Source organism: Dasypus novemcinctus, chromosome 9 (genome assembly GCF_030445035.2).
Source record: "Dasypus novemcinctus isolate mDasNov1 chromosome 9, mDasNov1.1.hap2, whole genome shotgun sequence".
NCBI lineage: Eukaryota > Metazoa > Chordata > Mammalia > Cingulata > Dasypodidae > Dasypus > Dasypus novemcinctus.
The window spans coordinates 126,950,462-126,976,549 of NC_080681.1; the positions used below are offsets into that span (position 1 = coordinate 126,950,462).

The 26,088-nt window shown below is 45.9% G+C and overlaps 1 protein-coding gene across 1 annotated transcript in view; it reads left to right on the forward strand.

The window, feature by feature from the left end:
- NOL9 (nucleolar protein 9) overlaps positions 1 to 22,395 on the forward strand; it is a 39,820-nt gene extending 17,425 nt beyond the window's left edge. The window contains exons 7-12 of the mRNA XM_004453500.5: positions 13,182 to 13,343; positions 13,544 to 13,838; positions 14,239 to 14,350; positions 15,929 to 16,106; positions 17,688 to 17,821; positions 19,034 to 22,395. Of these exons, the coding sequence (XP_004453557.1) occupies positions 13,182 to 13,343; positions 13,544 to 13,838; positions 14,239 to 14,350; positions 15,929 to 16,106; positions 17,688 to 17,821; positions 19,034 to 19,177 (1,025 nt within the window). The 3' untranslated portion in view covers positions 19,178 to 22,395. The remainder of the gene's footprint in view (positions 1 to 13,181; positions 13,344 to 13,543; positions 13,839 to 14,238; positions 14,351 to 15,928; positions 16,107 to 17,687; positions 17,822 to 19,033) is intronic.
- The last annotated feature ends 3,693 nt before the right edge of the window (positions 22,396 to 26,088 follow it).

Below are 26,088 nucleotides of genomic sequence, written 5' to 3' on the forward strand. Positions count from 1 at the left end.
CTGGCTTATATCATGCAGCGTCATGTCTTCAGTGTGCATCCATGTTGTCACATGTCTCAGAGCATCACTCTTATGGCTGAATGGTTCAGTGTGTATATATACCACGTTTTGTTTAACAATTGGTTAATTGATGGACACTAGGGTTGCTTCCAACTTTTGCTGTTATGAATAATAACACTATGAACATAGGTGTGCAAATAACTGTTCAAGTTCCTGCTTTCAATTTTTGGGGTATGTACCTAGAAGTGGGATTGCTGGGTCACACAGTAATTCTTCTGCTTAACTGAGCACCTGCCAAACATTTCCACAGCGAATGCACTATTTATAATCTCACCAGCAATGAACAAGGGTTCCTATTTCTCCACATCCTCCCCAACACTTGTTATTTTCTGTTTGTTTTTTTTAAATAGTAGCTTTTCTAGAGAGTGTGACACAGCATCTCCCTGTGTGTTTTTTGTTTCTTCTTTAAGATTTTTTTTTTATTTCTATCTCCCCACCCCCTCATTGTTTTGCACTTGCTATGTCTGTTTGTTTTCTTTGTTTCATTAGGAGGCACCAGGACCCAAACCCAGGACCTCCGCTGTGGGAGGGAGGTGCCAAGTGCTTAAACTACCTCCAGTCCCTGTTTTGTTGTGTCTCTTATGTTTTTCCTCTTGTATCTCTTGTTGCTTCAGCTCGCCACACCTTCCCCTCGTGCCAGCTCACTGTCCTGCTCGTCCTCTTTAATCGGCACCAGGAACTTCTGCTCCCTGCTTTGTTGTGTCTCTCATTATGTATTTCTTCTTGTGTCTCTTGTTGGATCATGCTATTGTGTTAGCTTGCCGTGCCTGTCTGTTGTGCCATCTCACTGCCATCTTTAGAAGGCCTTGGGAGCCAAACACCAGACCTCCCATGTGGTAGCTGGGAGCCCCATCACTTAAGCCACTTCTGCTTCCTTCCCTGTGGTTTTGACCTGTATTCCCCTAGTGGTTAATGATGTTGAGTGTCTCTTCATGTGCTTTTGGGCTGTTAATCTATTTACTTTGGAAAAATGGTCACTCAAGTGTTTTCCCCATTTTTTAATTTGTGTTGTTGTTTTGTTATTGAGTTGTAGGTTTCTTTATATATTCTCTATATTAAACCCTTAGCATATATGTGGCTTCCACATATTTTCTCCCATTCTTTAAATTGTCTTTTCACTTTTGTGAAGTCCTTTACACAAGAGTTTTTAATTTTGATGAAGTCCCATTGATCTATTTTTTCTTTCATTGCTCGTGCCTAACATGTAAAGTCTAAGGAACCATTGCCTAACACAAGGTCCTGAAGATGCTTTTCTGCATTATCTCCTAAAAATTTTATAGTCCTGGTTCTTAGGTTTAGGTCTTTGATCCATTCTGAGTTAATCTTTGTGTATGGTTGAGGTAGGGATCCACCTTCATTCTTCGACATATGGGTTTCCAGTTTTCCCAGCACCTTTTGTTGAAGAGACTAGCCTGTCCACATTGAGTGGACTTGGTACTGCTGTCAAAAATCACTTGGTTGTAGGACAACCAGTAAGATAGCAGCAGAGTAAAGTGTTTCTAGAGTTAGCTCCTGCTACAGGGCAGTTAGTAAACACCCGGAGCGATCTGGAACTAGCTGAAGTACCTGTTTGGGGGCTCTAGGAGACCAGAAGAGCATCCTGCCACGTCCTTGAAGAAATGGCAGGAGGAGACTGCCCATCCGCAGAGAAGGTTCATAAGCAAAGCGCTTCACACCATGGAGACCAGTGCCATCCTCTACTGGAGGCACAAGCTGCCTCGGGAGCTATTCCGTGGCTGGAATTGAAAGTTCCACTTTCCTAGAGCAGGGAAGGAAGAAGTGGTTGGGCACCAACTTCAGCTACTGATGAGTATATTAGGTGGGCTAAAGTATAATCCTGAGAACAGCTAAAGTTTGAGCCTGTCCAAGTTAGAGAGAGGCCGGTAGCCACCATCCTAACTCCGTGCCTGGCACAAGGGGAAGCAGGGTGTATGGAAAATCACAGTGCTGTTAGGAACCAGCTTCTTTCCATCCAGATCAGATTGCAGCTCTAGGCTAGGGCTCAGCCCTCCTCTGGCAGGGAAGAAGCTGGGGGACCTCCTCCAGCCTCTCTGGGGAATTATCAGCCAAGCCACAGAGGCCAGTGAGTGTCCTACTTTGGTGGCATGAGATACCCCAGGAGCTACTCTGTGGCTGGAATTGGAATCTCCATTTCCCAAACGGGAGGAAGAGACGGTTGGTGGCTGATTTTGACTGCTGATTAGTAGACTTGGCCGGCTAAGTTATAGAGCTAGGAACAGCTAGGGTGTAAATCTGTCCAAGTTGGAAAGAGGCTGGTAGCTGCCATTTTGACTCTGCCCCCAGCCTGAGGGGAAGCCAGGACCAAAAATCACAGCAATGGTAGGAACAGGTTTCTTTCACCCACATCAACCTGCAGCTCTAGCCTAGGCTTCAGCCCCACCCCTGGCAGGGAGGAGGCTGGTGGGCCCTGCACGAGCCTATCCAGGTAACTACAGGTACCTTTAGCTGGCACAGACTGAATAATTGGAAGTCTACCAGGGCAACTGCAGCCATCTTGGACCTGTACTACATAGATTGATGCCCACACCTGCAACTCCATCCCTGCCCCAGGCAGGGGAGAAAGGCGCGTGAAGCCTCATCAGACTCTCTGGGCAACTGTATTCTAGGTCTGCACAACTTAGATTATTCCACACAGCTGTGACTCTGTCCTTCCCCTGGGAAAGGAGAAATTTGGAAGAAGCTTCATCAATCCCTGGGGCAATGAGGGCAACTTGACCCTCCACAGCTTGTAGCACCAACTATATCCTTGGTTCCTACTGCACAATCAGCAAGGGAGAAAGGGCAGAAAAGCCCTAAAGAGAAATACTGCACCCAGAATAAATATTCTAGTAAGCAAGATGCCAAGACACCAACAAAAAATCACAATCCACACCTAGAAACAGGAAGATATGGCCCAGTTAAAAGAACAAGGTGGGAAGCAGACTTGGCCCAGTAGTTAGGGCGTCCGTCTACCACATGGGAGGTCCGCGGTTCAAACCCCAGGCCGCCTTGATGTGTGTGGAGCTGGCCCATGCGCAGTGCTGATGATGCACACAAGGAGTGCCCTGCCACGCAGGGGTGTCCCCCCATGTAGGGGAGTCCCACACACAAGGAGCACGCCCCATAAGGAGAGCCGCCCAGCGCGAAAGAAAGTGCAGCCTGCCTAAGAATAGCGCCGCCCACATGGAGAGCTGGCACAACAAGATGACGCAACAAAGAGAAACACAGATTCCCATGCCACTGACAACAACAGAAGCAGACAAAGACGAAGACGCAGTAAATAGACACAGAGAACAGACAATGGGGGCAGGGGGGTGGTGGGGAAGGGGAAATAAATAAATAAATAAATAGTAAAAAAAAAAAAAAGAACAAGGTAAACCTCCAGATGACATAAAGGAGTTGAAACAACTAATCATAGGTGTTCAAATAAATCTTAATAAATTCAGTGAGATGGCTAAAGAGATTAAGGATATTAAGGAGGCATGGGATGAGCACAAAGAATTTGATAGCATACATAGAAACTTAGCAGGTCTTATGGGAATGAAAGGCACAATAAATTAAACTAAAAAAAAACATTGGAATCATGATAGCAGATTTGAGGAGGCAGAAGAAAGGACTGGTGAGCTTGCAGAAATGGCCTCTGAAAGTGAACATACAAAAGAACAGATGACAAAAAGAATAGGAAAAATTAAACAGTGTCTTGGGGAACTTAAAGACAGCAAAAGACATGCAAACATATGTGTCATGGGTGTCCCAGAAGGAGAAGAGAAGGGAAAAGGGGCAGAAGAAATATTTGAAGAAATAATGATAGAAAATTTCCCAATCCTCTTGAAGGACAGATACCCGTATCCAAGAAGCACAGCATACTCCCATCTGAAAAAAATCTGAATAGACCAGCTCTGAGATACATACTCATCAGAATGTCAAATGCCAAAGACAAAGAGAATTTTGACAACAGCAAGAGAAAAGTGATGCATAATATATAAGGGAATCTCAGTAAGATTAAGTGCCGATTTCCCACCAGAAACCATGGAGGTAAGAAGACAGTGGTATGGTATATTTAAGATACTACAAGATAAAAACTTCCAGCCAAGAATCTTAAAACCAGCAAGACTGTCTTTCAAAAATGAGGGCAAGATTAGAATATTCACAGATAAACAGGAACTGAGAGAATTTCTAACAAGAGACCAGATTTTCAAGAAATGCTAAAGGTTGTACTAGAACCTGAAAAGAAAAGACAGGGGAGAATGGCCTGGAAGAGAGTCTAGAATTGAAGATTATATCAATAAAAGTAGCAAAAAATGTCAAAAGAGGGGGAAAATAAAATATGATAGATAAAACTCTGTCATAGGAATAAACCAATGATGCACTAGTATTCAGAAAACTGGAACTCAGTGTTAAATCAAAAAAGGCCTAAATAACTGGAAGAACATTCCATGCTCATGGATTGGAAAACTAAAATATCATAAAGACGTCAATTCTTCTCAAATTGATATACAGATTCAGTGTAATCCCAATAAAAATTCTGCCAGCATTTTTTTTTTTAAATTGAAAACACAATTATCAAATTTATTTGAAAGGGTAAGGGGTCCTGAATAGCAAGAAACATCTTAAAAAGGAAAAAGCAAACTCTTATCTCCAGACTTTAAATTACATTACCTAGGTATAGTGATAAAAACAGCATGATACTGGCGAGGCAGACACATAGACCTAAGGAACCTAATTTATGGTTCAGAAACATTCTCGCATGTATGGTCAAGTGATATTTGACTAGCCTGTCAAATTCACACAGCTCAGGCAGACCAGTCCATTCACAAATGGTGCTGAAAGAACTGAATATCCATAGCCAAAAGAAGGAAAGAGGACCCCTATCTCACACCTTATCCAAAAATTAACTCAAAACGGAACAAAAACCTAAATGTAAAAGCAAGAACTGTAAAGCTTCTAGAAGAAATTGTTTGTCTCTCTATCCATCTGCTCTGCATTCTTCTGTATCCGCTTTCATTATCCAGCAGCACTGGGAAGCTTTGTCTTTTTTTTGTTGTGTCATCTTGCTGCATCAGCTCTCTGTGTGTGGTGCTACCCCTGGGCTCGCTGTGCTTTTTTCATGTGGGGTAGCTCTCCTTGCGTGACACACTCCTTGTGCGTGGGGCTCCCCAACGTGGGGGCACCCCTGCATAGCACGGCACTCCTTGCGTACCTCAGCACTGTGCATTGGCCAGCTTACCACACATGTCAGTAGGCTCTGGGTATCAAACCCTGGACCCTCCATAGGTAGGCGGACGCCCTATCAGTTAGCCGTGTCCGCTTCCCTAATGTATGTATGTAGAATTTTAATTGGCTTTAATGTAAATGTGAAAATGTATAGAGTGGATGGTAACAGATAGTGAGTAACAGCTAGTTTATCAATGAGGATGTGACTGAAAATAGTCTAGACATGTAAATGCCAAATGACAGAATGCTGGAGAATACTCTAGGAACTGAATAGCACAGTAAACCAAGAGGTCGGTGAGAATTGTGGTTGATAGTACAGATGCAAGAGTGTCCTTTGTGAGCTAGAGCAAAATGTACATCACTATTGCAGGGTGGTGGGAATGTGGAGAAGCATGGGAAAAATACAACTGGAGTAGCCTGTGGACTGTGGTTAGCAGTAATGTAATATGCTTGCATCTATGCTAAAGATGTACTTTGATAATGAGGCAGTGTGGGGAATGCCCATATATACACTATGGACATGGTAATAATCAGATTATTTTATCTGTAACAAATATTCCACCATCATGTGGTGTATTGATAGATGTTATTTGGTAATTCTGTACATGTGCATGATTGTTTTATAAGTTTACAACTTCTGTCATAAAAAATATATTTTAAAAATAATAGGGTGGATTGGGGGAAATAAACACCAAATGAAAGATAAGGACTATGATTAGTAGTAAGATTTTGACAGTGTTCTTTCATAATCATTAACAAATGTCTCACAACAATGCAAGGTGTTCGTGGAGGATTGATGGGACCCCTGTATGATGTTTGCTTTGTTATTTCACAACTTTTACTATATACTTATTATTTATGTATGTTTATGTGTGAGTGATATTTCAACAAATTTTTAAAATAATAATTTAAAAAACAACCAATTTTAGATGGACTAGTTTGGGGAAGAATAAAAAATCAATTGGCCATAGATGTGAGGGTTTATTTCTCAACTCTCCATTTGGGCTGTATGTCTGTCCTTCTGGCAATACCATGCTTTTGATTACTGTAACTTTATAATTTTTAAAATCAGGAAATGTGATTCCTCTACCTTAGTCCTTCTTTTTCAAGATGGTTTTAGCTATTCAAGGTCCCTTCCTCTTCCACATATATATATTTTTTAAACAAATTTTACTGAAACATTCATAAACCATACAGTCCGTCTAAAGTGTACAATCAGTGGCATTTGGTATAATCACAGAGTTGCGTATTATACATCATTGCAATCAATATTAGGGCATTTTTATTACTCCAAAAAGAAAAACTCCTGTATTAGTCAGCCAAAGGTGGAATGCTGATGCAAAATACCAGAAACTGGTTGGTTTTTGTAAAGGGTCTTTATTTGGGGTAGGAGCTTACAGATATCAGGCCACAAAACATAAGTAACTTCCCTCACCAAAGCCTATTTTCATGTGTTGGAGCAAGATGGCCGCTGATGTCTGCAAGAGTTCAGGCGTCCTGGGTTCCTCCCTTGCAGGGTCTTGCTTCTCTCTGGATTTAGGGTTTCTCTCTTCCCAGGGCTTGCTTCTTCCTGGGCTCAGGGTTCCTCTCTTCCTGGGGCTTGATTCTCTTTCCTCTGTGAGCTTACTTCCCGGGGCTCCAGCATCAAGCTCCAACATCAAAACCCCTCAACTCTGTCCTTTGCCGTGCCTTTTATGCCACCAAGGGGCGGGGACGCAGTACCCTAATGATGTGGCCAGTCAAAGCCTTAATCACAACTTAATCATGCCCAGGTACAGACCAGATTACAAATATAATCCAGTATCTATTTTTGGAATTCCTAACCATATCAAACTGCTACGCTCCACCTTCTGAATACCAAAAAGTTATTACAGTGTTCAGAAAAACCTTAAATCAGTAACAATGCAAGTATCACAATCAATTTAATGAAGTATAGTTTGTCTTGGGGCAAAGTCATTTCTCCTATAGATCTCTGAAACTTACAAAACAATTTATCTGTTTCCGGTACACAAATGGACAGAAAGTAAACATTTTCATTACAATAAGGAAAAGTGGGAGGGTCACATGAGTCATGGGTCCTCTACAGTTCAGTAAACCTGCAGGGCATCCTCCATTTGATTTCAATCTGAGAGTCATTCTTAAGATGATGGTTTCTTCTCCTTGGTGCCTTATGGGAACTCACCCCTTCCACAGGCTTGCCCAAAGGCCTTTTTCTTGGTTTCACCCTCATCAAGCATCTGGGTGCTAACCAAGCTCCAGGTGTCACCCTCTAAGAGTGTTGGGGTGATTGCCACACCCTACCCAATCTTTGGGTTTAGAGTCTTAACCCCCCCTAGTACAGTGACATGAAGACAACATTCCCCCTAACCTTTGGCATACAGGCTCAGCCCTCTCAGAGCAACAAGTTGACCACCTGGCCTTCCCCAATCCATGAGGGACAGGTCTACCCCTCTCAGACCTGTGGGGTGCTGACCTTAATCACCATAATCCTTTGGAAATGCGCTCCACACTCGCTGTACCCTGGGGCAGCAAAACTCTCCCAGAACATCAGGTGGGAACATCTACCCTCTTCATCTCCTGGTGCAAACTCCCCCTCTCTGTACAATTGGGCAAGGTGATGTCTTAATTCCAGATCTCAGCTTCCAAGGTTTTCCTCTTAAAATCTGTTTCTCCTTCAATCTCTCCTTTCCATGTCCCTTTTAGTTCAAGCTGACAGTAGTTTTGTTCATACAGTTGTCTTGAAAACCTTGTGGTTTACCATGCTAGAAGCAGGGATCCAAGCCATTAGACAATAAGACTTTCCATAAGTCTTTCCAAGATAACTGCATCTTCAATCTTGATTTACAAGTTCCAGTTTTAGTTAAGTCCCCAAATTGGGCACTTTGATCTGAGAGCTTGATTTCCAGAGGCTTGGAATTTCCAGAATCAGTTTGTTTTCTTTGTGCCCGACTGTTCGTCTTTAGTATATTTCTCTTCTAGCATTTTGCTATAAGCTGCAAGCAGAAGCCAAGACACATTCTCCAGGTTTACTTTGGAAAGTTCTTCAGCTAAATGCCCAGGCTTGCCATTTTTAAATTCTGCCTTCCATACAACCACAGGAGTTCATCTTGCTAAGCTCTCTGCAACTTCAAAACATGGATCACTTTTCCTCCAGTGTCCAATAATAGTTTCATTATTTACTTTGAAGGCATCATAAAAAGTCTCATTAGCATCCATATTGCTTTCAACAGTCTCTTCAAAGCGATCTAGGCCTTTTCCATCAAGCCTTTCACAATTCCTCCAAAAAATATCCCTTAACCATTTATAAAACCATTCCAGCATTTCTGTAATTGGAAAAGTACTACCCCATTCCTGGTACCCAATTCTGTATTAGTCAGCCAAAGGGGTGCTCATGCAAAATACCAGAAACTGGTTGGTTTTTATAAAGGGTCTTTAATTGGGTTAGGAGCTTACAGATATCAGGCATAAAGCATAAGTTACTTCCCTCACCAAAGTCTATTTTCATGTGTTGGAGCAAGATGGCTGCTGACGTCTGCCGGGGTTCAGACTTTCTGGGTTCCTCCCTTGCAGGGTCTTGCCTCTCTCGGGGTCTGGGGTTTTTCTCTTCCCAGGGCTTGCTTCTTCCTGGTCTCAGTGTTCCTCTCTTCCTGGGGCTGGCTTCTCTCCTCTGTGAGCTTACTTCCCAGGACTCCAGCTTAAGGCTTCAGCATCAAACTCCAATGTCAAAATTCCAATATCAAAAACCCTCAACTCTGTCCTTTGCCATGGGTTTTATCTGTGAATCCCCACCCAACAAGGGGTGGGGACTTAACACCCTCATGTAGTAGCCCAGTCAAAACCTTAATCATAACTTAATCATTCCAGGTACAGACCAGATTACAAACATAATCCAATATCTTTGTTTGGAATTCATAACCATATCAAACTGCTACAACTCCCTACTCTTTAGTAGTCACCTCTCAATCCCTTTGTCCTTCCCCTGTCATACATAACTGCTAATCTTCTGTCTCTATAAACTTATTTGTATTTATATTTTATATAGATGGAGTCAGACAAAATGTAGTACTTTGTGTCTCATCATATTTCCTTTTTTAAACCATTGATGGAAGACTGTTAATATATTATTATCCCCTACAGTCCATACTTTGCTTTGATTGTATTTTTACACAAATGTCACTAGCATCTTGTAACATTAACTTGCATTTTTCTGTTTCAGAGAAAAACATCCTTACATACGCAATATTAACCATACTCATTGTCTAAAAGAGAGTTCGCTGTGCTATACCGTCCCATATTAAATTTTTAGCTTTCCTTCTAGTGATATACATAACCTTAGACTCTCCCTTTCAACCACTATCATACATATATATTAGTACTGCTAATTACAAATACTATAATGTGCTTTAATTCTTTCTGTCCATTTCCAAACAACCTTTTTACCAATTCTGCACAAATGAAGCCTCTGCTTTACATTCTCATTATATTTAGTTCATATTAGTGAATATCATTTTTCCACTGTTCTTTTCTGTCTGGCTTGCTTCACTCAACATATATATAATATCCTCAAGGTTCATCCACATTGTCATAAGCCTCATGGCTTCGTTTCTTCTTATAGCTGAATAACATTCCGACATGGGTATACAAGACGATTTGTTTATACATTCGTGGGTTGATGGACTCTTGGGTTGTTTCTCTGTTTTGGTAGTCGTGAATAACGCCACTGTGAACTGCAGTGTGCAGATGTCTGTTCGTGCCCCTGCTCTCAGTTCTTCTGGGTACATGCACAGTAGTGGTATTGCCTGGTCACATGGTAGACCTGTATCTAACTTCCTTAGGAACAGCCAGACAGTGACTGTGTAAGCATTCCTGTTCTCCACGTATTCTCCAACACTTGTAGTTTTCTATTTTAATAATGGCCATTCTAATAGGTTTGCAAGGATATCTCATTGTAGTTTTTTTGTTTTTTTTTTTAAGATTTATTTATTTATTTAATTCCCCCCCCTCCCCCGGTTGTCTGTTCTTGGTGTCTCTTTGCTGCGTCTTGTTTCTTTGTCCGCTTCTGTTGTCGTCAGCGGCACGGGAAGTGTGGGCGGCGCCATTCCTGGGCAGGCTGCTCTTTCTTTTCACGCTGGGCGGCTTTTCCTCACGGGCGCACTCCTTGTGCGTGGGGCTCCCTCACGCGGGAGACACCCTTGCGTGGCACGGCACTCGTGTGCATCAGCACTGCGCATGGGCCAGCTCCACACGGGTCAAGGAGGCCCGGGGTTTGAACCGCAGACCTCCCATATGGTAGACGGACGCCCTAACCACTGGGCCAAAGTCCGTTTCCCTCATTGTAGTTTTGATTTGCATTTCCCAAATAGCTAGTGATGTTGAGCATTTTTTCATGTGTTTTTTCCATTTGTATTTTTTCTTGGGAAGAATGTCTATTCAAGTCTTTTTTTTTTTTTTAATTTTTTGTTTTAGTCTTTTTAAAAAATTTTTCTTTCTTTGTTCAAGTCTTTTGCTCATTTTTCAATTGGGTCATTTGCCTTTTATTCACTGAGTTATAGGATCTCTTTCTATATCATGGATATTAAACCCATAGCAGATATGTGATTTCCAAATATTTTCTCCCATTGGGTAGTCTGTATTTTCATCCTCTGGAAAAGTTCTTTGATGTGCAAAAGTGTATAATTTTGAGGAGGTCCCATTTATCTGTTTTTTCTTTTGTTGTTCATGCTTTGGTCATGAGGTCTAAGAATCTGCCTCTTATCACTGAATCTTTTTTTTAATACTTTTTTTTTTAAGATTTATTTTATTTATTTCTCTCCCCTCCCCCCCAGTTGTCTACTCTCTGTGTCTATTCGCTGTGTGTTCTTCTGTGTCCACTCGCATTCTCGTCAACACCAGGAATCTGTGTCTCTTTTTGTTGCGTCATCTTGCTTCGTCAGCTCTCTTTGTGTGTGGCACCACTCCTGGGTGGGCTGTGCTTTATTCATGCAGGGCGGCTCTCCTTCTGGGGCACATTCCTTGCACGTGGGGCAGCCTTATGCAGGGGACACCCCTGTGTGGCACGGCACTCCTTGCACATGGCAGCACTGTGCTTGGGCCAGCTCACTACACAGGCCGGAAGGTTCAAACTCTGGACCTCCTATATGGTAGGCAGACACTGTCAGTTGAGCCACATCTGCTTCCCATCCACTGAATCTTAAAGATGCTTTCCTACATTATTTTCTAGGAGTTTCATGGTCCTGGCTTTTATGTTTAGGTCTTTGATCTGTTTTTTGTTTTTGTTTTTTTTTTAAAAGACTTATTTTTATTTATTTAATTCCCCTCCCCTCCCCCGGTTGTCTGTTTTCTGTGTCTTTTTGCTGCGTCTTGTTTCTTTGTCCGCTTCTGTTGTCCCTCAGCGGCACGGGAAGTGTGGGCGGCGCCATTCCTCAGCAGGCTGCTCCCTGCTTCGCGCTGGGCGGCTCTCCTTATGGGCGCACTCCTTGCGCGTGGGGCTCCCCTACGCGGGGGACACCCCTGTGTGGCACGGCACTCCTTGCGCGCATCAGCACTGCGCATGGGCCAGCTCCACACGGGTCAAGGAGGCCCGGGGCTTGAACCGCGGACCTCCCATGTGGTAGACGGACGCCCTAACCACTGGGCCAAAGTCCGTTCCCCCTCTTTGATCTGTTTTGAGTTGATTTTTGTATTAGGAATGAGAAAGGGGTCCTCTTTCATTCTTTTGGTTATGGATATTCAGTTTTCCTAGCACCATTTATTGAAGAGGTCTTTTTCCCAGTAAAGTGGCGGGTATTTTCTGTCTGACCTTTATTGGGTTAAAGAATCTCCTTCTCAGTTTCCTCATCTGTGGAAATGGGATAACAATACTAGTCACCTGTATTAGTCAGCCAAAGGGGTGCTGATGTAAAGTACCAGAAATCTGTTGGCTTTTATAAAGGGTATTTACTTGGAATAGAAGTTTTCATGACAAGGCCCTGAAGAGTCCTTACCAAACTCTGTTGCCATGTGTTGAAGCAAGATGGTGGGCAATGTCTACCAGTGTTCAGCCTTCCTCTCTCTTAAGTCTCCATGGGCCCAGCATCTTCCAATCTCAGCTGTAGACTCGAGGGCTCATTTCTTTCCCAGCTGCCTTAGGTGCTCAGGGCTCTGGTCTCTTCAACTGCAAACTATCAGGCCAGTGGCTCATCTCTTTCCAGGGCCCCCAGGATCAACTTCTCACCTCTGCAGCATCTATGGAGCTCTCTCTATTCCCATGTATCTTCTTCTCTGTCCTCCTTGAGTGATTGTCCGTTTGTGTAGTCCACCAGGGGGCGGGGACTGAACCCTGCACACTCTAATGATGTGGCTGAATCAAAGCCCTGTTACTACCATAATCAAGTAAACGTAAAACCTTTGAATTTAATATAATCAAAGGGTATCATGCCCAGAGGAATAGACCAGTTTACAAACATAATCAACACCTCTTTTTGGAATTCATGTCAGACTGCCACACTACCTTGTAGGGTTTTAAGGAAAATAAGGAAATATATGTAAAGTACCCAGAACATAGACAGTGCTCTGTGCCAATAAGTGCTTGCTGTTACCACTCGTCCTTCATTCGCATGCGAGGGTGAGGTGTTTGCATTGCTCGTGGACTCACCCTGAGTCTCTAGGGCAGTGCCCACTGCATGTGAGCTGTTCAGGGTGTGTTGAATGAATGGCCGTATTAGGATGTAATTAGGGTAGCTGTGTATGTAAAAGTGAACATGTCTTTGTGTTAAGTTGAAATCTTAGATTTCAGAAAATGGAATTATAGCTATTCCTATTGGTAGGAAGGTCTTGGCTTTCCTAAGGACCTTTGTCAGTGATGATGGTGAAACCCTCACCACCTCTAAGAAGACATGGATTGATAACTCTTACCTTTATCTTCTTAGGCCCACCTTTCACCCACCAGAGAACACCACAAAAAATGGTGTATTATGGGAAAACTGCTTGTAAAGAAAACTTTGAAAGTTACATTGATATGATAAAATATGTGTTCAGCGCTTATAAGAGAGAATCTCCTCTGATCATCAACACAATGGGATGGGTGACAGGTAAGTCACTCTCACACCTGACATTAGGACGGGGTCTTCATACAGTCCTCGTGCTTTCAGTTACTGATGTTGAAGCCCAGCTTTTACAACATCCTTTTGATTGATTGTTTCTTTGTCTTAGACTCAGCATCGTTTCTCACAGGCACACTTCAGTGTTCCGCAGTGCCCTGAGTGTGCTGTTACCACCTGTTTCTTCACAGGCAATGGGCTCTCGCTTCTCATTGATCTTATCCGACTGCTGTCTCCCAGCCACGTCGTCCAGTTCAGCTCAGCCCGGAGTGGCTACATGCCAAAACTCACCCCCGACTATGTGGACGACAACGACGGCCTCTACACAAAAAGCAAGCGCAAAGTCAGAAACAGAGGCTTCGAGCTTCCAGAAGCAGAAAACTTGGAATTTGCTGACGAAGAAAAAGAGAGTCCAATTGTGTTTACTGGACACAAACTGATGTCTGTTGAATCTGAGTTTGCATTTAGAAAAACACCGCGAAACAGGTAAAGAACCATCATTTCACAAGAGGAGTAAGTTTTCTTCAGTTTATCAAGGCCTTCTATTCTTAGTTCCTTAGAAGGAATAAGTAAAATTTTGCCATTCTCTGTCATAGCTATATATTTACAAAGGATAATCAGTTACTTTCTGAACCATTATTTCCCAAGTGAAATGTTCAGAAGCAGGCTATAACTCTGATTGGCAGGACCTTTGATTTAAAGTCTAAATGTTTTTCCAATAGGGTGTATCAAAGCAGGATCTGCACATGCTATGGTGGTGAATGTCTTAAAAAACACAGCCCTGTTCTCTGTGAAAATATAATGTGTGTAATGACCAAGTGGGAGGTGAGCAGGAGGCAAACATATAAGCTTAAATCTACTTACCTGGTTCTGACTTCCTTTTCAGAGAATTACATAACAAAGCTCTTCGTGAATTGGCAGTGTTGGGTTACCTTGGCCAGCTGCAGCCCCCCAATCCAAAATCAGTATATCCTTTACACAGTCTGACGCCATATCAGGTAATCGGAACTTTCGTGGGAGAAACCTCCTTACCTTGTTTATCTCCAGGGCACTCTATGACAGTCAGTCATCCGGCCACTTTACTGTCATTCTCAACCAACCCTAAGAGGCTGGTTCTGCACTTGTCCCCATCATACAGGTAGAGAGCTAAGGCGCTGAGACCCTCAGAAGGCAGCTCAAGTGGCAGAGCAGGAGTGCAAGGCCTGGTGGTGCGGCTCCAGAGGCCTCGCAGCCCCTGCTGGCTCAGAAGGTGCTAGCCAGTCCCAGGGTGGCGCTGGGACTTCAGCCCAGGCTGTCCAGCTCTCTTCCACTCACTAGCTGTGGATGACTCGGGGTCCTATCTGTAGAATGGAGTACGGGGGTAGTACCAGCCCCTTGTGGTCAGAGTGGTGCCTGGCACCAGGCGAGCACCCCTGAAATGCTGACAGACATCAGGATATTTGCACTTGGAGTCCCAACTGTTGAGAATTACTTTAGGAAGAAACCAGTCATGTTAGGATTCAGAGTGAAAATAGCAACTGGTAGCATTTCTCAAATGCTTGCTCTGTGCCAGGCTCTGTTTGAAGCCTGGGTTGACTCCTTTACTCACAGTGGTCCTGTTGTTATCCGCATTTGAGAGATGATAAAACTGAGGCCAGGGACGTTGAGTCAGCCTGCCCGGAGTGGCATAGTACAAGACTCTCCTAGCCCTCAGCCATTCAGCCTGTGCGCAGTGAGCCCGCTGTGTGCCTGGCGCTGTCCTAGGCACTCTTCATGGCAGACTTGTAAGGTAGGTGCTGTTTTCACATCCCACGGAGCACTTAGAACATTTCCCGTCCCGCCCCCCACCCGGGTAGAGGCACTTGCCCCCGGTCCCACAGCGAGAGGTGCCGCACCTGGACAGCAAGGGGCGTCCCCTGGGCTGACACCGAGGTGGGCACCAGGCCCAGGCCCTGTCTGAGAGTCCAGTCCGGATCAGTTGATGGGCTCTGGGGTCATGGGGTCACGTATTCGCTGGAGGTCTACAACTGAACTAAATGTTCCTGCCAGTAACTTAACTTCAGAGCCTCTTTGTACACTTGAAAACCTGGGCACAAAGTATTTTTCTACTCTGAAAATTTGGAAATGCCCAGAAAGTTTTGTGTTCAAGGTGGTTATTTTACCTTGTGCTCTAGGACTGTGATCCCTTTCTCTGAAGTCCGTGGTTCCATTAAGAAGTCACGGTTTTTCTCAATGTATAGATTTTTGTTTTTCACATTAGGAGACCTCGCAGTGAGTGGGGTGTTTGCAGTTACTGGTCCAAACGGCCCCTCTGCTTGACTCACTGAGGCCATCTCTAAACATAGATTTTGCCCATCCCTTTGACCAAGTTCCAGGCCTCCAGTTAAGGTTTCTAGCAGGGGCTGCTGGTAGCCGAGCTCCGTGTGTCTTTCTTAGACTCTCTGTGTTGAAACAGTGCAATACTGCTGCGTGTTTTTCTTGTTCGAGGTACTTTGTGGGGGCAGGTTGGCAGGCACAGCTTTCATTAGCTGGCTACTCAAGTTATGAAAGTTACAAGGAGTCTATCAAAATCAAAGTAATGAATTTTTCTTTTCCAGGTCCCTTTCAATGCAGTCGCGCTCCGGATCAGCCACACAGATGTTGCTCCCACCCATATCCTGTACGCTGTGAACGCCAGCTGGGTCGGTCTCTGCAAGATCTCCGATGATGTCAGGGGATATGCACAGGGGCCCGTCTTGCTCGCCCAGACTCCCATGTGTGATTGTTTGGGTTTTGGTGAGTCTGACCGTGAAACTTGTCCATAAATGTAATTGGATTTGCTTCCTTAGCTGCCGGGGACTTGTCCTGACCTAACAAGGCTGCAGCTCTTTTCCAATGGAATGGCCAGAGAACGGCTTCCTCTGCTCGACAGTGCCTCGGCACCAGAGAGCAGAAAGTACAGGCCTCATGAGGGCCTGGTCACACCACCGTCTTCTCCCTGGCACTTTCCCTCTAGGCCATCTTACCCACGGCCGACCGTTCCCATATAATTGTTCCAACACAGCTGCAGCGTCTGAGTTCTAAGCCCGTATTGCTAGTTCCTCTTGGATGTGTCACTGCCATCTAGAACTCGATCTGCCCTAAACAGAGCTCCTGATGGGGCCCTCTGCCCCCTCCCTGCTGTGCCCCCAGCCTCCCAGCCCCCACCCACTCCTATTCCCAGGCCCACCTGTGGCGCCTTTGTTCCTTCTCTTGTTGGCAGGAGATGGGAGCCCCAGTTCCTCTGTGGCACCTCCTCACCGCCCGCCGCCACCTCCAATCCATTAGCAGCCCTTGTCGCGTCTCTTCTCAAAACCAATCTCCTTCCTGCATGCTGCACTGTGCCAGGCCAAGCCCCCGCCATTTCCCTACAGGACTACTAGAGAAGCTTCTTGACTGGACTCTCCACTTGCACTCTTAAAATTCATTGTCACACCAACATGGGGATGGATGTCACGGATGTCATGTCCTGCTGCTTTCTGTCACACAGAAGTTCCCAGTCTGGACTGGGATTGGGGCGCTCAAAGTCCCACAGGATAATGCACATTTCAGATTTGTACGGCACTGTACGTCCCAAAAGCTCTTGCATATACCATATTGCATACAGAACCATAAAGAAAGAATCAGTGATGGAGAATTGTTGAGTCATCCTCTTTGTGTTCTTCGGGGGTTAATTTCCTCCCTGTCCTGTGCTTTCCTTCTTACTTAAAAACAATTAACCAGGACTTTTGCACTTAGGCCATTTTGATTCCTCAAAGCTGAACAAGGGAAAAGTGCAAATAGTCTGCAATTTTTTTTTAAAGATTTATTTATTTATTTCTCTCCCCCCCCCAGTTGTCTGCTCTCTCTGTCCATTCACCGTGTGTTCTTCTGTGACCGTTTCTATCCTTATCAGCAGCACTGGGAATGTTGTGTTTCTTTTTGTTGCGTCATCTTGTGTCAGCTCTCTGTGTGTGGAGCGCCGTTCTTGGGCAGGCTGCATTTTCTTTCGCACTGGGCGGCTCTCCTTATGGGGCACAGTCCTTGCTCATGGGGCTCCCCTACACGGGGACACCCCTGCGTGGCACGGCACTCCTTGTGCGCATCAGCACTGTGCATGGGCCAGCTGCACACGGGTCAAGGAGGCCCGGGGTTTGAACCGAGGACCTCCCATGTGGTAGACGGACGCCCTAACCACTGGGCCAAGTCCTCTTCCCTGCGTTTTTTAATATTATACCTCCTGACACTTTGTATTTTCAAACAAAACAGAGTTGAAATTGAAACTATTTTAAAAGACTTTCTGCCACCCTTAGTGTCTTTCTGAATGAATGACTACTGTGTCATGAATGTGTCTTCAAGGAATCTGTAGGGGGATTGACATGGAGAAGAGGCTTTACCACATCCTCACCCCTGTGCCCCCAGAAGTGTTGAGAGATGTGAACTGCCTGCTGGTTGGGGCCATTTCCATCCCACAGTGTGTCTTCAAGGGCCAGGTGAGCACTCCAATCTGGATGTCCCTGTGGGGAGGCACAGAATTTGGGGCAAGAGTCACGGAAAGGCTGGGTCTTGGGGAAACATAACACTTTGTCGGTAGGGCCTTTGTTTTAGTCTGCCCAAGGGCTGCAGATGGAAAGTACCAGAAACGGGTTGACTTTCATGAAGGGGATTTATTTGGGATAAAAGCTCACAGTTTCAAGGCCATGAAGAGTCAAACTCAAGGCACCATAAGAGACACTTTCTCACCAAGGTCAGCTGCTGTTGACCCTGGCGTGTTGCCACGCGATGCAGTGAGATGGTGGGAGAGCCCTGTGGGGTCTCTGCTTCCCTCCGGGCGTCCTCTCAGGCTCAGCTGCTCTGCTTTCTTCCCAGTTCCAGCTGCAAGTTACCAGGCATAAGGCTCATCTCTTCTTGAGATGCTCCACGGGCCTAGCCTCTTGGGGCTTCGTGCTTAAGCTCTGGTCTCTCTTACGTGGCAGCTCCCTTTTCCTCTGAGTGAGTTTCCATTTATTTCAGACCCGCCCAGAGGGCAGGGACTCGGCTGCATCACGCCTCCCTGGCGCAGTCCACACTGCGGTCTTAGGTAACCAAATTAAAGGCCCCTCAGCTGAACTTAATACAGTCAAAGGTTATCACACCCAGAAGAATAGACTAATTTACAAATGTAATCTTTCTTTTTTTGGGATTCATAAAATAATGTCAAACTGCCACAGCCTGAATGAGGCAAGACAGAGTGTTGTCAGAGGCATGAATCACTGGGCCCCAGGGTGGAGCCATCACTGCAGGAGTGGTTGTGAAGGGCAGTTGAGCACGTTTGCCTCCCTAGGATTGCCCCTTCCCGAGGGGGTCTTCAGGTGCTCCCCTGGGAAGGCAGTGGGTGGCCACGCTGGCCAAGGACATCACTGCAGCCCAGAGCCACACCGCAGGGCTGCAGGTACCGTGGGGAGACGGCAGTGCTTCTCGCTTTCGCTGCTTGTTTTACTTGGTCACAAGAGCTGCGCGGGCTCTCAGGCTGTCCGGCATGTATGTGGCACCGAACTGGACAGGGGCTGCAGTTGTGCTTTTTGGGCTTGGAAGTGGGGGGAGCCCGAAGGCCTCGCTCAGACTCCTTCCCTCACCACCCTCTGGGGGAGAGGCAGAGCACTGCCCTCTCTTCTTGGCTGGATTTGGCATGTTTCCATGTTATGTTCTTTGTGTTTCTGTTTCAGCAAGGACTTGAAGGGACAATACCTTATGTCACAACAGATTATAATTATTCACTTCCTGGAGCAAGTGAGAAAATTGGAGCAAGAGAGTCCGAACAAAAATATGAAGAAAGAAGGCACCCAAAACCTAAAATCTATAGAAAATAAACTGATGCTGACGTTTTTAATAAGGGAAGAAACTTGTCTGCTAAGAAAGTTTGATTTCTTTTATTCAAACCTAACATCAACTGACTTGATAGGTTTTTTTTTTGGAAATGCATGGTGTGCTTATCCAGCAAACAGTATTATCTGTATAATTCATGAATATGTTTAATAGTACATATTTTAAAGTTTCATCTTCACGCTACGTGATCTAGAATTTTGCTGTAGCTTTCTCTGTTGTTAACCATTCTTGCAGTCTGTTTTATTTTCTGAAGGGATAAAGCAGCAGGGAAAAATTTATGCACATTAAAACAAGAAGGAATACTGTAGATTGTTCAAAGAGTTCTTCAAGAATCTGATAGTTGGAATCAGGATAATAACAGGGAAATTGGGGCTGCAAAAATGTAGCAGAGAGAAAGGAAGGAAGGATAACAGAGGCGTGCAAGACTAGTGGGACGTGGAGCCTGGCCCTGGCCCATGCGCTGTGCAGGTGGAGGAGCGGTCAAGCCCTCCTGCCCCAGCCTCGAGGGCGCCTCCTAGGATGCCAGGCGGGTGGTGACAGCCCGTGCTCATGCTCATTCTCCCTCGAAAGTCCCCTGCCATTCACGGGGACTGAATGGGATGGGAAGATAGTTTGGTCTGTTACGTTAATCAGGGTTTGATAAAAGTCTGGGCTCAAGAGCCCTTAATTTATTATTATTTTTTAATGGTGTGGTTTTATGCTCAAGAAATTGCTCTCAAATCCAGAAAGCTTTCTGGGGGGCTCTTTAAAACTAGTTTTAACCTAACTGAGTTCTCATCAAGCCAGGTGCCATGACCACGGAGCACGCTAGAAGCAGGAATGTCTGGAAGGGGTGCCGCAGGCCAGCTCTCCACAAGAGCCCGGTTCTTGCCTTCAGGCCTCTCGACCCAGACTGGGGCGAGGAACAGCCCTTCTGTTTCAGGCTTTCTCCCAGGGGTGCAGGGGCGCTTGATGGGCCGTCTTCCCACGTGATTTTGAAACAGCGGTAGGAAGCCATTCCTTCTCCCTGGCACGGTGACTCCTGAGGTCGGAAGTAATTTCCAGGTCATACCATTTTTGCGTTTAAAGATTGAGCTACTTACTAAGGTAGCATTTCAAGTTGGTTTTGTGACCCTGTTGTCAGAATTGGTGGTGCTTCCTGGAACAGTCACATAGAAGGGCACTTACTAGGAAGGGAGTTGTGATGTTGCTGTTCATTCAAACTGGGGGCCATCCGTGTTGGATGTACTTGGTGCTAGACCCACAGGAAGCTCTGCAGATCATGGGATCCCTTTCGTCTCCCCTTCTGTGGTTAGTTGGACGCCCTGGAGATTGTTGAAGGTCTGCCTCTTTAATTATCTCCTAATTACATTCAAATTTTTACTGTTCTTATCTATCTTGGATGCAAAGACTTAGACAAATCTGTTATGTTTTTGCCTCTTTCCCCAATTCCTTGTGTCTTTACAGTGAAACTAAGTCATTAGCAGCACATCACCACAAGAATGCAGATGGTGACCATGTAATATGTATTTTTATTAAATCAAGGTTCCCTTTAGGGAACCTCTGGAGGTTATGACATCCTGTCTCACATCAGTCCCCGTCAATGCAGAGTAAGGTGCTGCCCCCAGAGGGCGCTGTGATTCCTGCCCGGGGCGGCTGTGCTCTCCCCAGGGGCTCAGTGTGCCCTGCCCCTGGACCTCCTGACATCACTGTCAAAGTTAAGGACATTCAGAGGAAGGATGGATGAGTCTTCATTTCCCCAGCCCAGTGTGGTTCTTAGTAGGGAGGAAGGCATTCCACGTGGGCTGTTTGCAAGAACTCTTAATATTTGAGTGTGTGTATGTGTGATTGCTCAAGCAGTACACATTTATTTCAAGAAAAGTATAGAATCTATGACTTAGAAAGTGAAAACCCTTAATCCATGTTTTTGAGGTTCTTTAGTTCTTTTAGAGAACCGTTTATGGGAAAGGTAGATACGAAAGTAAATGAGAAGGTTCTCAAATTCTAGGGTTTATTTTGTAAACAAAGATATTTCTGTTACAGCTGCCCAACCTGTCAGCTTCGGGAAGCAGGGAGTCGGTGTGCGCTCTACCACCACCACTGCGCATTGATGTCTGGGGTGGGAGAGGGTGTCAGAGCAGGCCTCAGGTGCCTGGGATTAGTGGTCCTTGTTGGAAGCGGCCCTCTGGAGAGGCTGGCGCTGGGTGACAAGGCCCCAGGTGGGCCAGGGGGCCCCGTGCTTCCCCCTCGGACCCTTCTGCAGGCCCATTGCTCAGCCTCAGACACTCGGGTTTTCTCCCCACCAGGCAACGTGAGCTGGATGTGAGTAACGGATTCTTTCTGTTGCAGTAGGTGGCGATCTTTTAATTCTTAGTTTTTCCTTCTTTATTTTTTTAGGTTTGCATGGTAGTAATTGTGGAGACTGCATGTTTTGATGTTGAACTCTGAGTTCAAGTTCTGACTCCGCCACTTGCTGGCCGTGTAACTCTGAGGGAGGCCGTCAATCTCGCTGAGTCTGTTTCCTTCCTCTAAAGAGCCTCTCTGAGGGTCCCTTTGTGAGGGTTAAATGAAGCCGTCTCTCTGGAAGGGTTTAGCAGAGTCTCTGACATGTAGAAACCGGCCTCGACCTTGGTGTGTGGCCTCTGGTTAGATTGTCACCTCCTAGAAGGCACGGACCAAATTGTGTTCCTCCCGGTCGTGTTGGAACAACCCAGAGACTAAATCTAGATTTTCATTCCACAGCCCCCACCCGCCCTCTTACTTCTAGGCAGGTTACCTTAAAACTTCCTGTGCCGAGTGCCCTGTTTGTAATGAAGTCTGGAGGAGCAGGCCCGTGGCGCCCACTGATCACTCATTCCAGGGAATTCTTTTTTTATGATTGTTACATATTTTGTATATTTGTCCAGGGAATTTTTAAAAAACAAATCAATTTTACTGATATGTATTAATAAAGCATACAGTTCATCCAAAGTGTCCAGGGGATTCTTAAACCCATGTCTACTGCTTTTGAAATGTTATAAACAAATCAGACATGTAGGAAGTTATCCCTGAGTCACCCCCTCCTCAGATAATCGCCGTCAGTGCTGTGACACGGTCTCGTCTCATGTTTTTCTGTGCATGTGTTTTTACAAAACTGGTGTCCTGCTGTATGTGTGTTCCTATCCAGCTTTTTTCCTTTAAACATATCAACTTCTGTATGATTAAATATTTTTTAAAACATGCATTTAATTGCTGTGTCATTTTGTTGCATAGATAGACCATCTTATTCGAGGAGGTATTTTAAAGGCATAAGAGATTATGATAAAAAACATTGGGGGGATCATTGAAAGGAGGCTGATGGGATCTGGACGCCGGAAGTGGGAAAACTTTGGAAGTCCCAGCAAGTAAATGCCTGTGCTTGTGTCCGTGTCAGTATTGAGTACAATGGGAACTGACTTTTTTTGTTTAGGCCGGAGTATGTAAGTTGAGGGGATGCTATATCCTCTCTGGGCTGTCTTTGAGTGTATTAGAAGGAAAAAGGATTTTGCTCCCAGAAGAGCTCAAATTTTAAAAACAACAAAACCCGGGGTCTGCGCCGGTCCCTGGCTGTCAGCCCCGCCTTCCTGTAGCCTTCACTTGCCCCTGCTAGGCCTGGCAGTGAGAACGCGGCTTGGCCGAGCCTGAACGGTGGCTAAAATAAATACAGGGCCGTCTGTGCAGTGAGGGGAGAAAGGTGCACGTGGTGTCAGCCTCCTCAGAAAGGCCTTGCTAATTAAATATTTCCAAGGCTTTGCCTGGGAAATAGTAGGGTAGAGGGTGGGCTGAGACGCCGAGTGGGAGCAGGTCTCCTTCGGAGACGCTGGAGCTGAGGAAGCAAGCTCTTGGGAATGGGCAAACAGCAGAGCTGGGCAGTGTTGGCCCTGGAAGCCAAGGGTTGCTATGGCAACTGCCCGCCCGGCTGTGCTGAGCAGACTGGGGCTTGGGTTTTTCTAAGGCTTTGGACTCGGCTTGGTCTCTGGGCTATGGACATCTCTGCCTGACAGAGGGAGGCCACCAAACTTCCAGGCCTTTCTGCTAGCCAAGGAGTCCAGCCCAGGGGCTACTGCTGCTGCTGGCACTGCTGGTGGCAGGGAGGGAAGGCGGCCACCAGCGTGAGAGGTCCATTCCAAGGAGTGAATGAGTACTTGGGAATGGGAAATCCAAGGGGAAAAGAGCAATGATAACCGTGGCTGTGAGGTCCCTATGTTAGAATATACAGCACCCAGGGGCCTGTGTCGGAGAAAGAGCAAATTGGCAGGGGCTGAGAGCTCCACCGTTTTCCGCGCACTTCCAGCCAGAGAAATGAAGATGGCCAGGTCTGGGAGACACGCGGCTGTGTTGGGGGCTGCAACTGGGCAGATAGGGACAGAGCCCTGTGGGACTCAGCGACATCAGCGACGAAGTCAGTTCTGACAAAATACGGGTCTCCTCCTCGGAGCCAGCTCAGCCTTCGGCTGGGAACTGGTAAGTACGGTTGTTTCCCCTCTGTTGTCCAGAAAGGAGAATCGATGACAGAGTCAAGAGGAACCTTTACAGGTCTTTGGGGGTGGGGCCACCAAGTCCCCGTTCTTCCTGTGGAGCTGACCCTTAGCGTAGGCCCTGGAGGAACTCCTGGAGGAGTTCATGAATTACAAGCTCGGAGGTCAAGGGCATGCCTCAGCCATCGGCTCTGGTTTGTGGACACAGCTAACGTCCCCTCTGGGAAGGCCGAGGAGACGCTTCTCGTTTCAGCCGTCTGCCTCGGGAGGAGAGCGAGCCGGCCCGCTGTCAAGGTGGCGGGCACGGTGAGTGACCCGCTGCCGCCCCGTGGGGAAGGAAGGCCCACCTCGCTGCCCCTTCCGGGAAATGCACGGCGAGGTGGGGACGACACCCAAAGCCCCGCCAAGCTGTCGCGTTCTGTGCAAACGTTTTAGCTGTGCTTAGCCTGTTGCTGGGGTGACCTGCAACAGGTTCCCAGCCTTCCTGTTAGCGCTCAGGAGGGCCATGGAATGCCCCCGCACCATCAGTATTGTAAGTCCACGTTTAATGTATAGCATGATGTGCGCGTTAAATCACATGGCACTCCAGTACCCACATCGGAGCCGGGGCCTGGGAAATACCCCGTGCTGGCCGGGGGGGAAACGGCCTGGCAGTGTGCCGGCTGCTTCCGCTGTGCACGAGTCAGGGCTTCAGGCCGCCCTTCACCTGCCCCTGCCCCCACACCCATGGCTGGCCCAGGACCGACTTACAAAGGCAACGAGCCCCTGAGAAGTCTTCCTAGTCCACACAGACGCCCCAAGGCAGGCGTGAAGGGGGCTCTCTGCGGGGGCAGCCAGGGATCGGACTGAATCCGTGTGGCCCACACTGACTGTCCACCACGAGACGACTGCCTCTCGTGAAGGGGAGACCTGGGGTGGCGTTCCCAGGCCTGGGTGAGATGGGGGTACAGACTGTTTGGAGTCCTCCAGGTCACACCTGCCGCACAAATGGCAGAGACTGGCCACGTGCCCTGCTTCGGCATGCCTCTCATTGTGCCTCTCAGCCCTTTAAATGGGCGCAGCACTTATGTGTGCACTCTTTGTTCTGCTTATGACAGTACTACATTTCGATGATAAAATTTCAAATGACCATTCTGAGTTTCATCTGAGAACATATACACATATGCACATGCTTAGTATATATATATATATATATATATCCACATGCTTATGTACTTATGTATACATGTAAGATTTTACAAATGAAATGGTAGAGGCAACTAGATGTGGCTCAAGCAACTGAGCTCCCACCTACCACATGGTAGGTCACTGATTCGGTTCCCAGTGCCTCTTTTTTTTAAAGATTTATTTTTTATTTATTTCTCTCCCCTCCCCCCCCCAGTTGTCTGCTCTCTGTGTCCATTCGCTGTGTGTTCTTCTGTGACCACTTCTATCCTTTTATCAGCGGCGCCAGGAATCTGTGTTTCTTTTTGTTGCATCATCTTATTGTGTCAGCTTTCCGTGTGTGCGGCGCCATTCTTGGGCAGGCTGCACTTTCTTTCACACTGGGCGGCTCTCCTTACAGGGTGCGCTCCTTACGTGTGGGTGATACCCCTACGTGGCACAGCACTCCTAGTGCGCATCAGCACTGCGCGGGTCAAGGAGGCCCAGGGTTTGAACCATGGACCTCCCGTTTGGTAGGTGGCCGCCCTATCCATGGGGCCAAGCCCACTTCCCCCCAGTGCCTCTTAAAGGAAACAACAAGCTGGTGTGACAGGCAGGCATGGCAAGATGATACAATAAGAGACACAAGAAAATAAACATAATGAGAGACAGCAAAGCAGGAAATAGAGTTGGTTCAAATGATTGGGCACCTCCCTACCACATCGGAGGTCTGGAGTTAGGTTCCTGGTACCTCCTAAAAAAACAAGACGAACAGATACAGCAAGTGCAAAACAATGACGGGGTGTGGAGAAAGAAATAAAAAAATGAAAAAAAAATGAAATGGTAGAAAATATGCAGTTTTACAGATGCCTTTTTCAGTTAATAGTATATTTTGAACATTAAAAAATCCCAATACTTAAAATCTACTTCATTCTTTTTAAAAAATTTCTTCTATTTTTTTAAACAAATCAATTTTATTGATAAATATTATTAAAATATACAAACCGTTAGGTGTACAATCAATGGGGTTTGGTGTAATCACATAGTTGTGCATTCATCAATTCAAACATTAGACCATTTTCATTATTCCAATAATAATAATACAAAACAAAAAAACAGACAAAAACTCGTCACTTCTCAATCTCTCTATGCTTCCCCTGCCATACAGAGCTGCTATTCTGTTTCTGTCTCTAATTTATTGGTATTTATATTTTATGTATTACCTTGCATCTAGTTTCTTTCCCTTAGTATATTTCCTTTTTTTTTTTAACACTTAC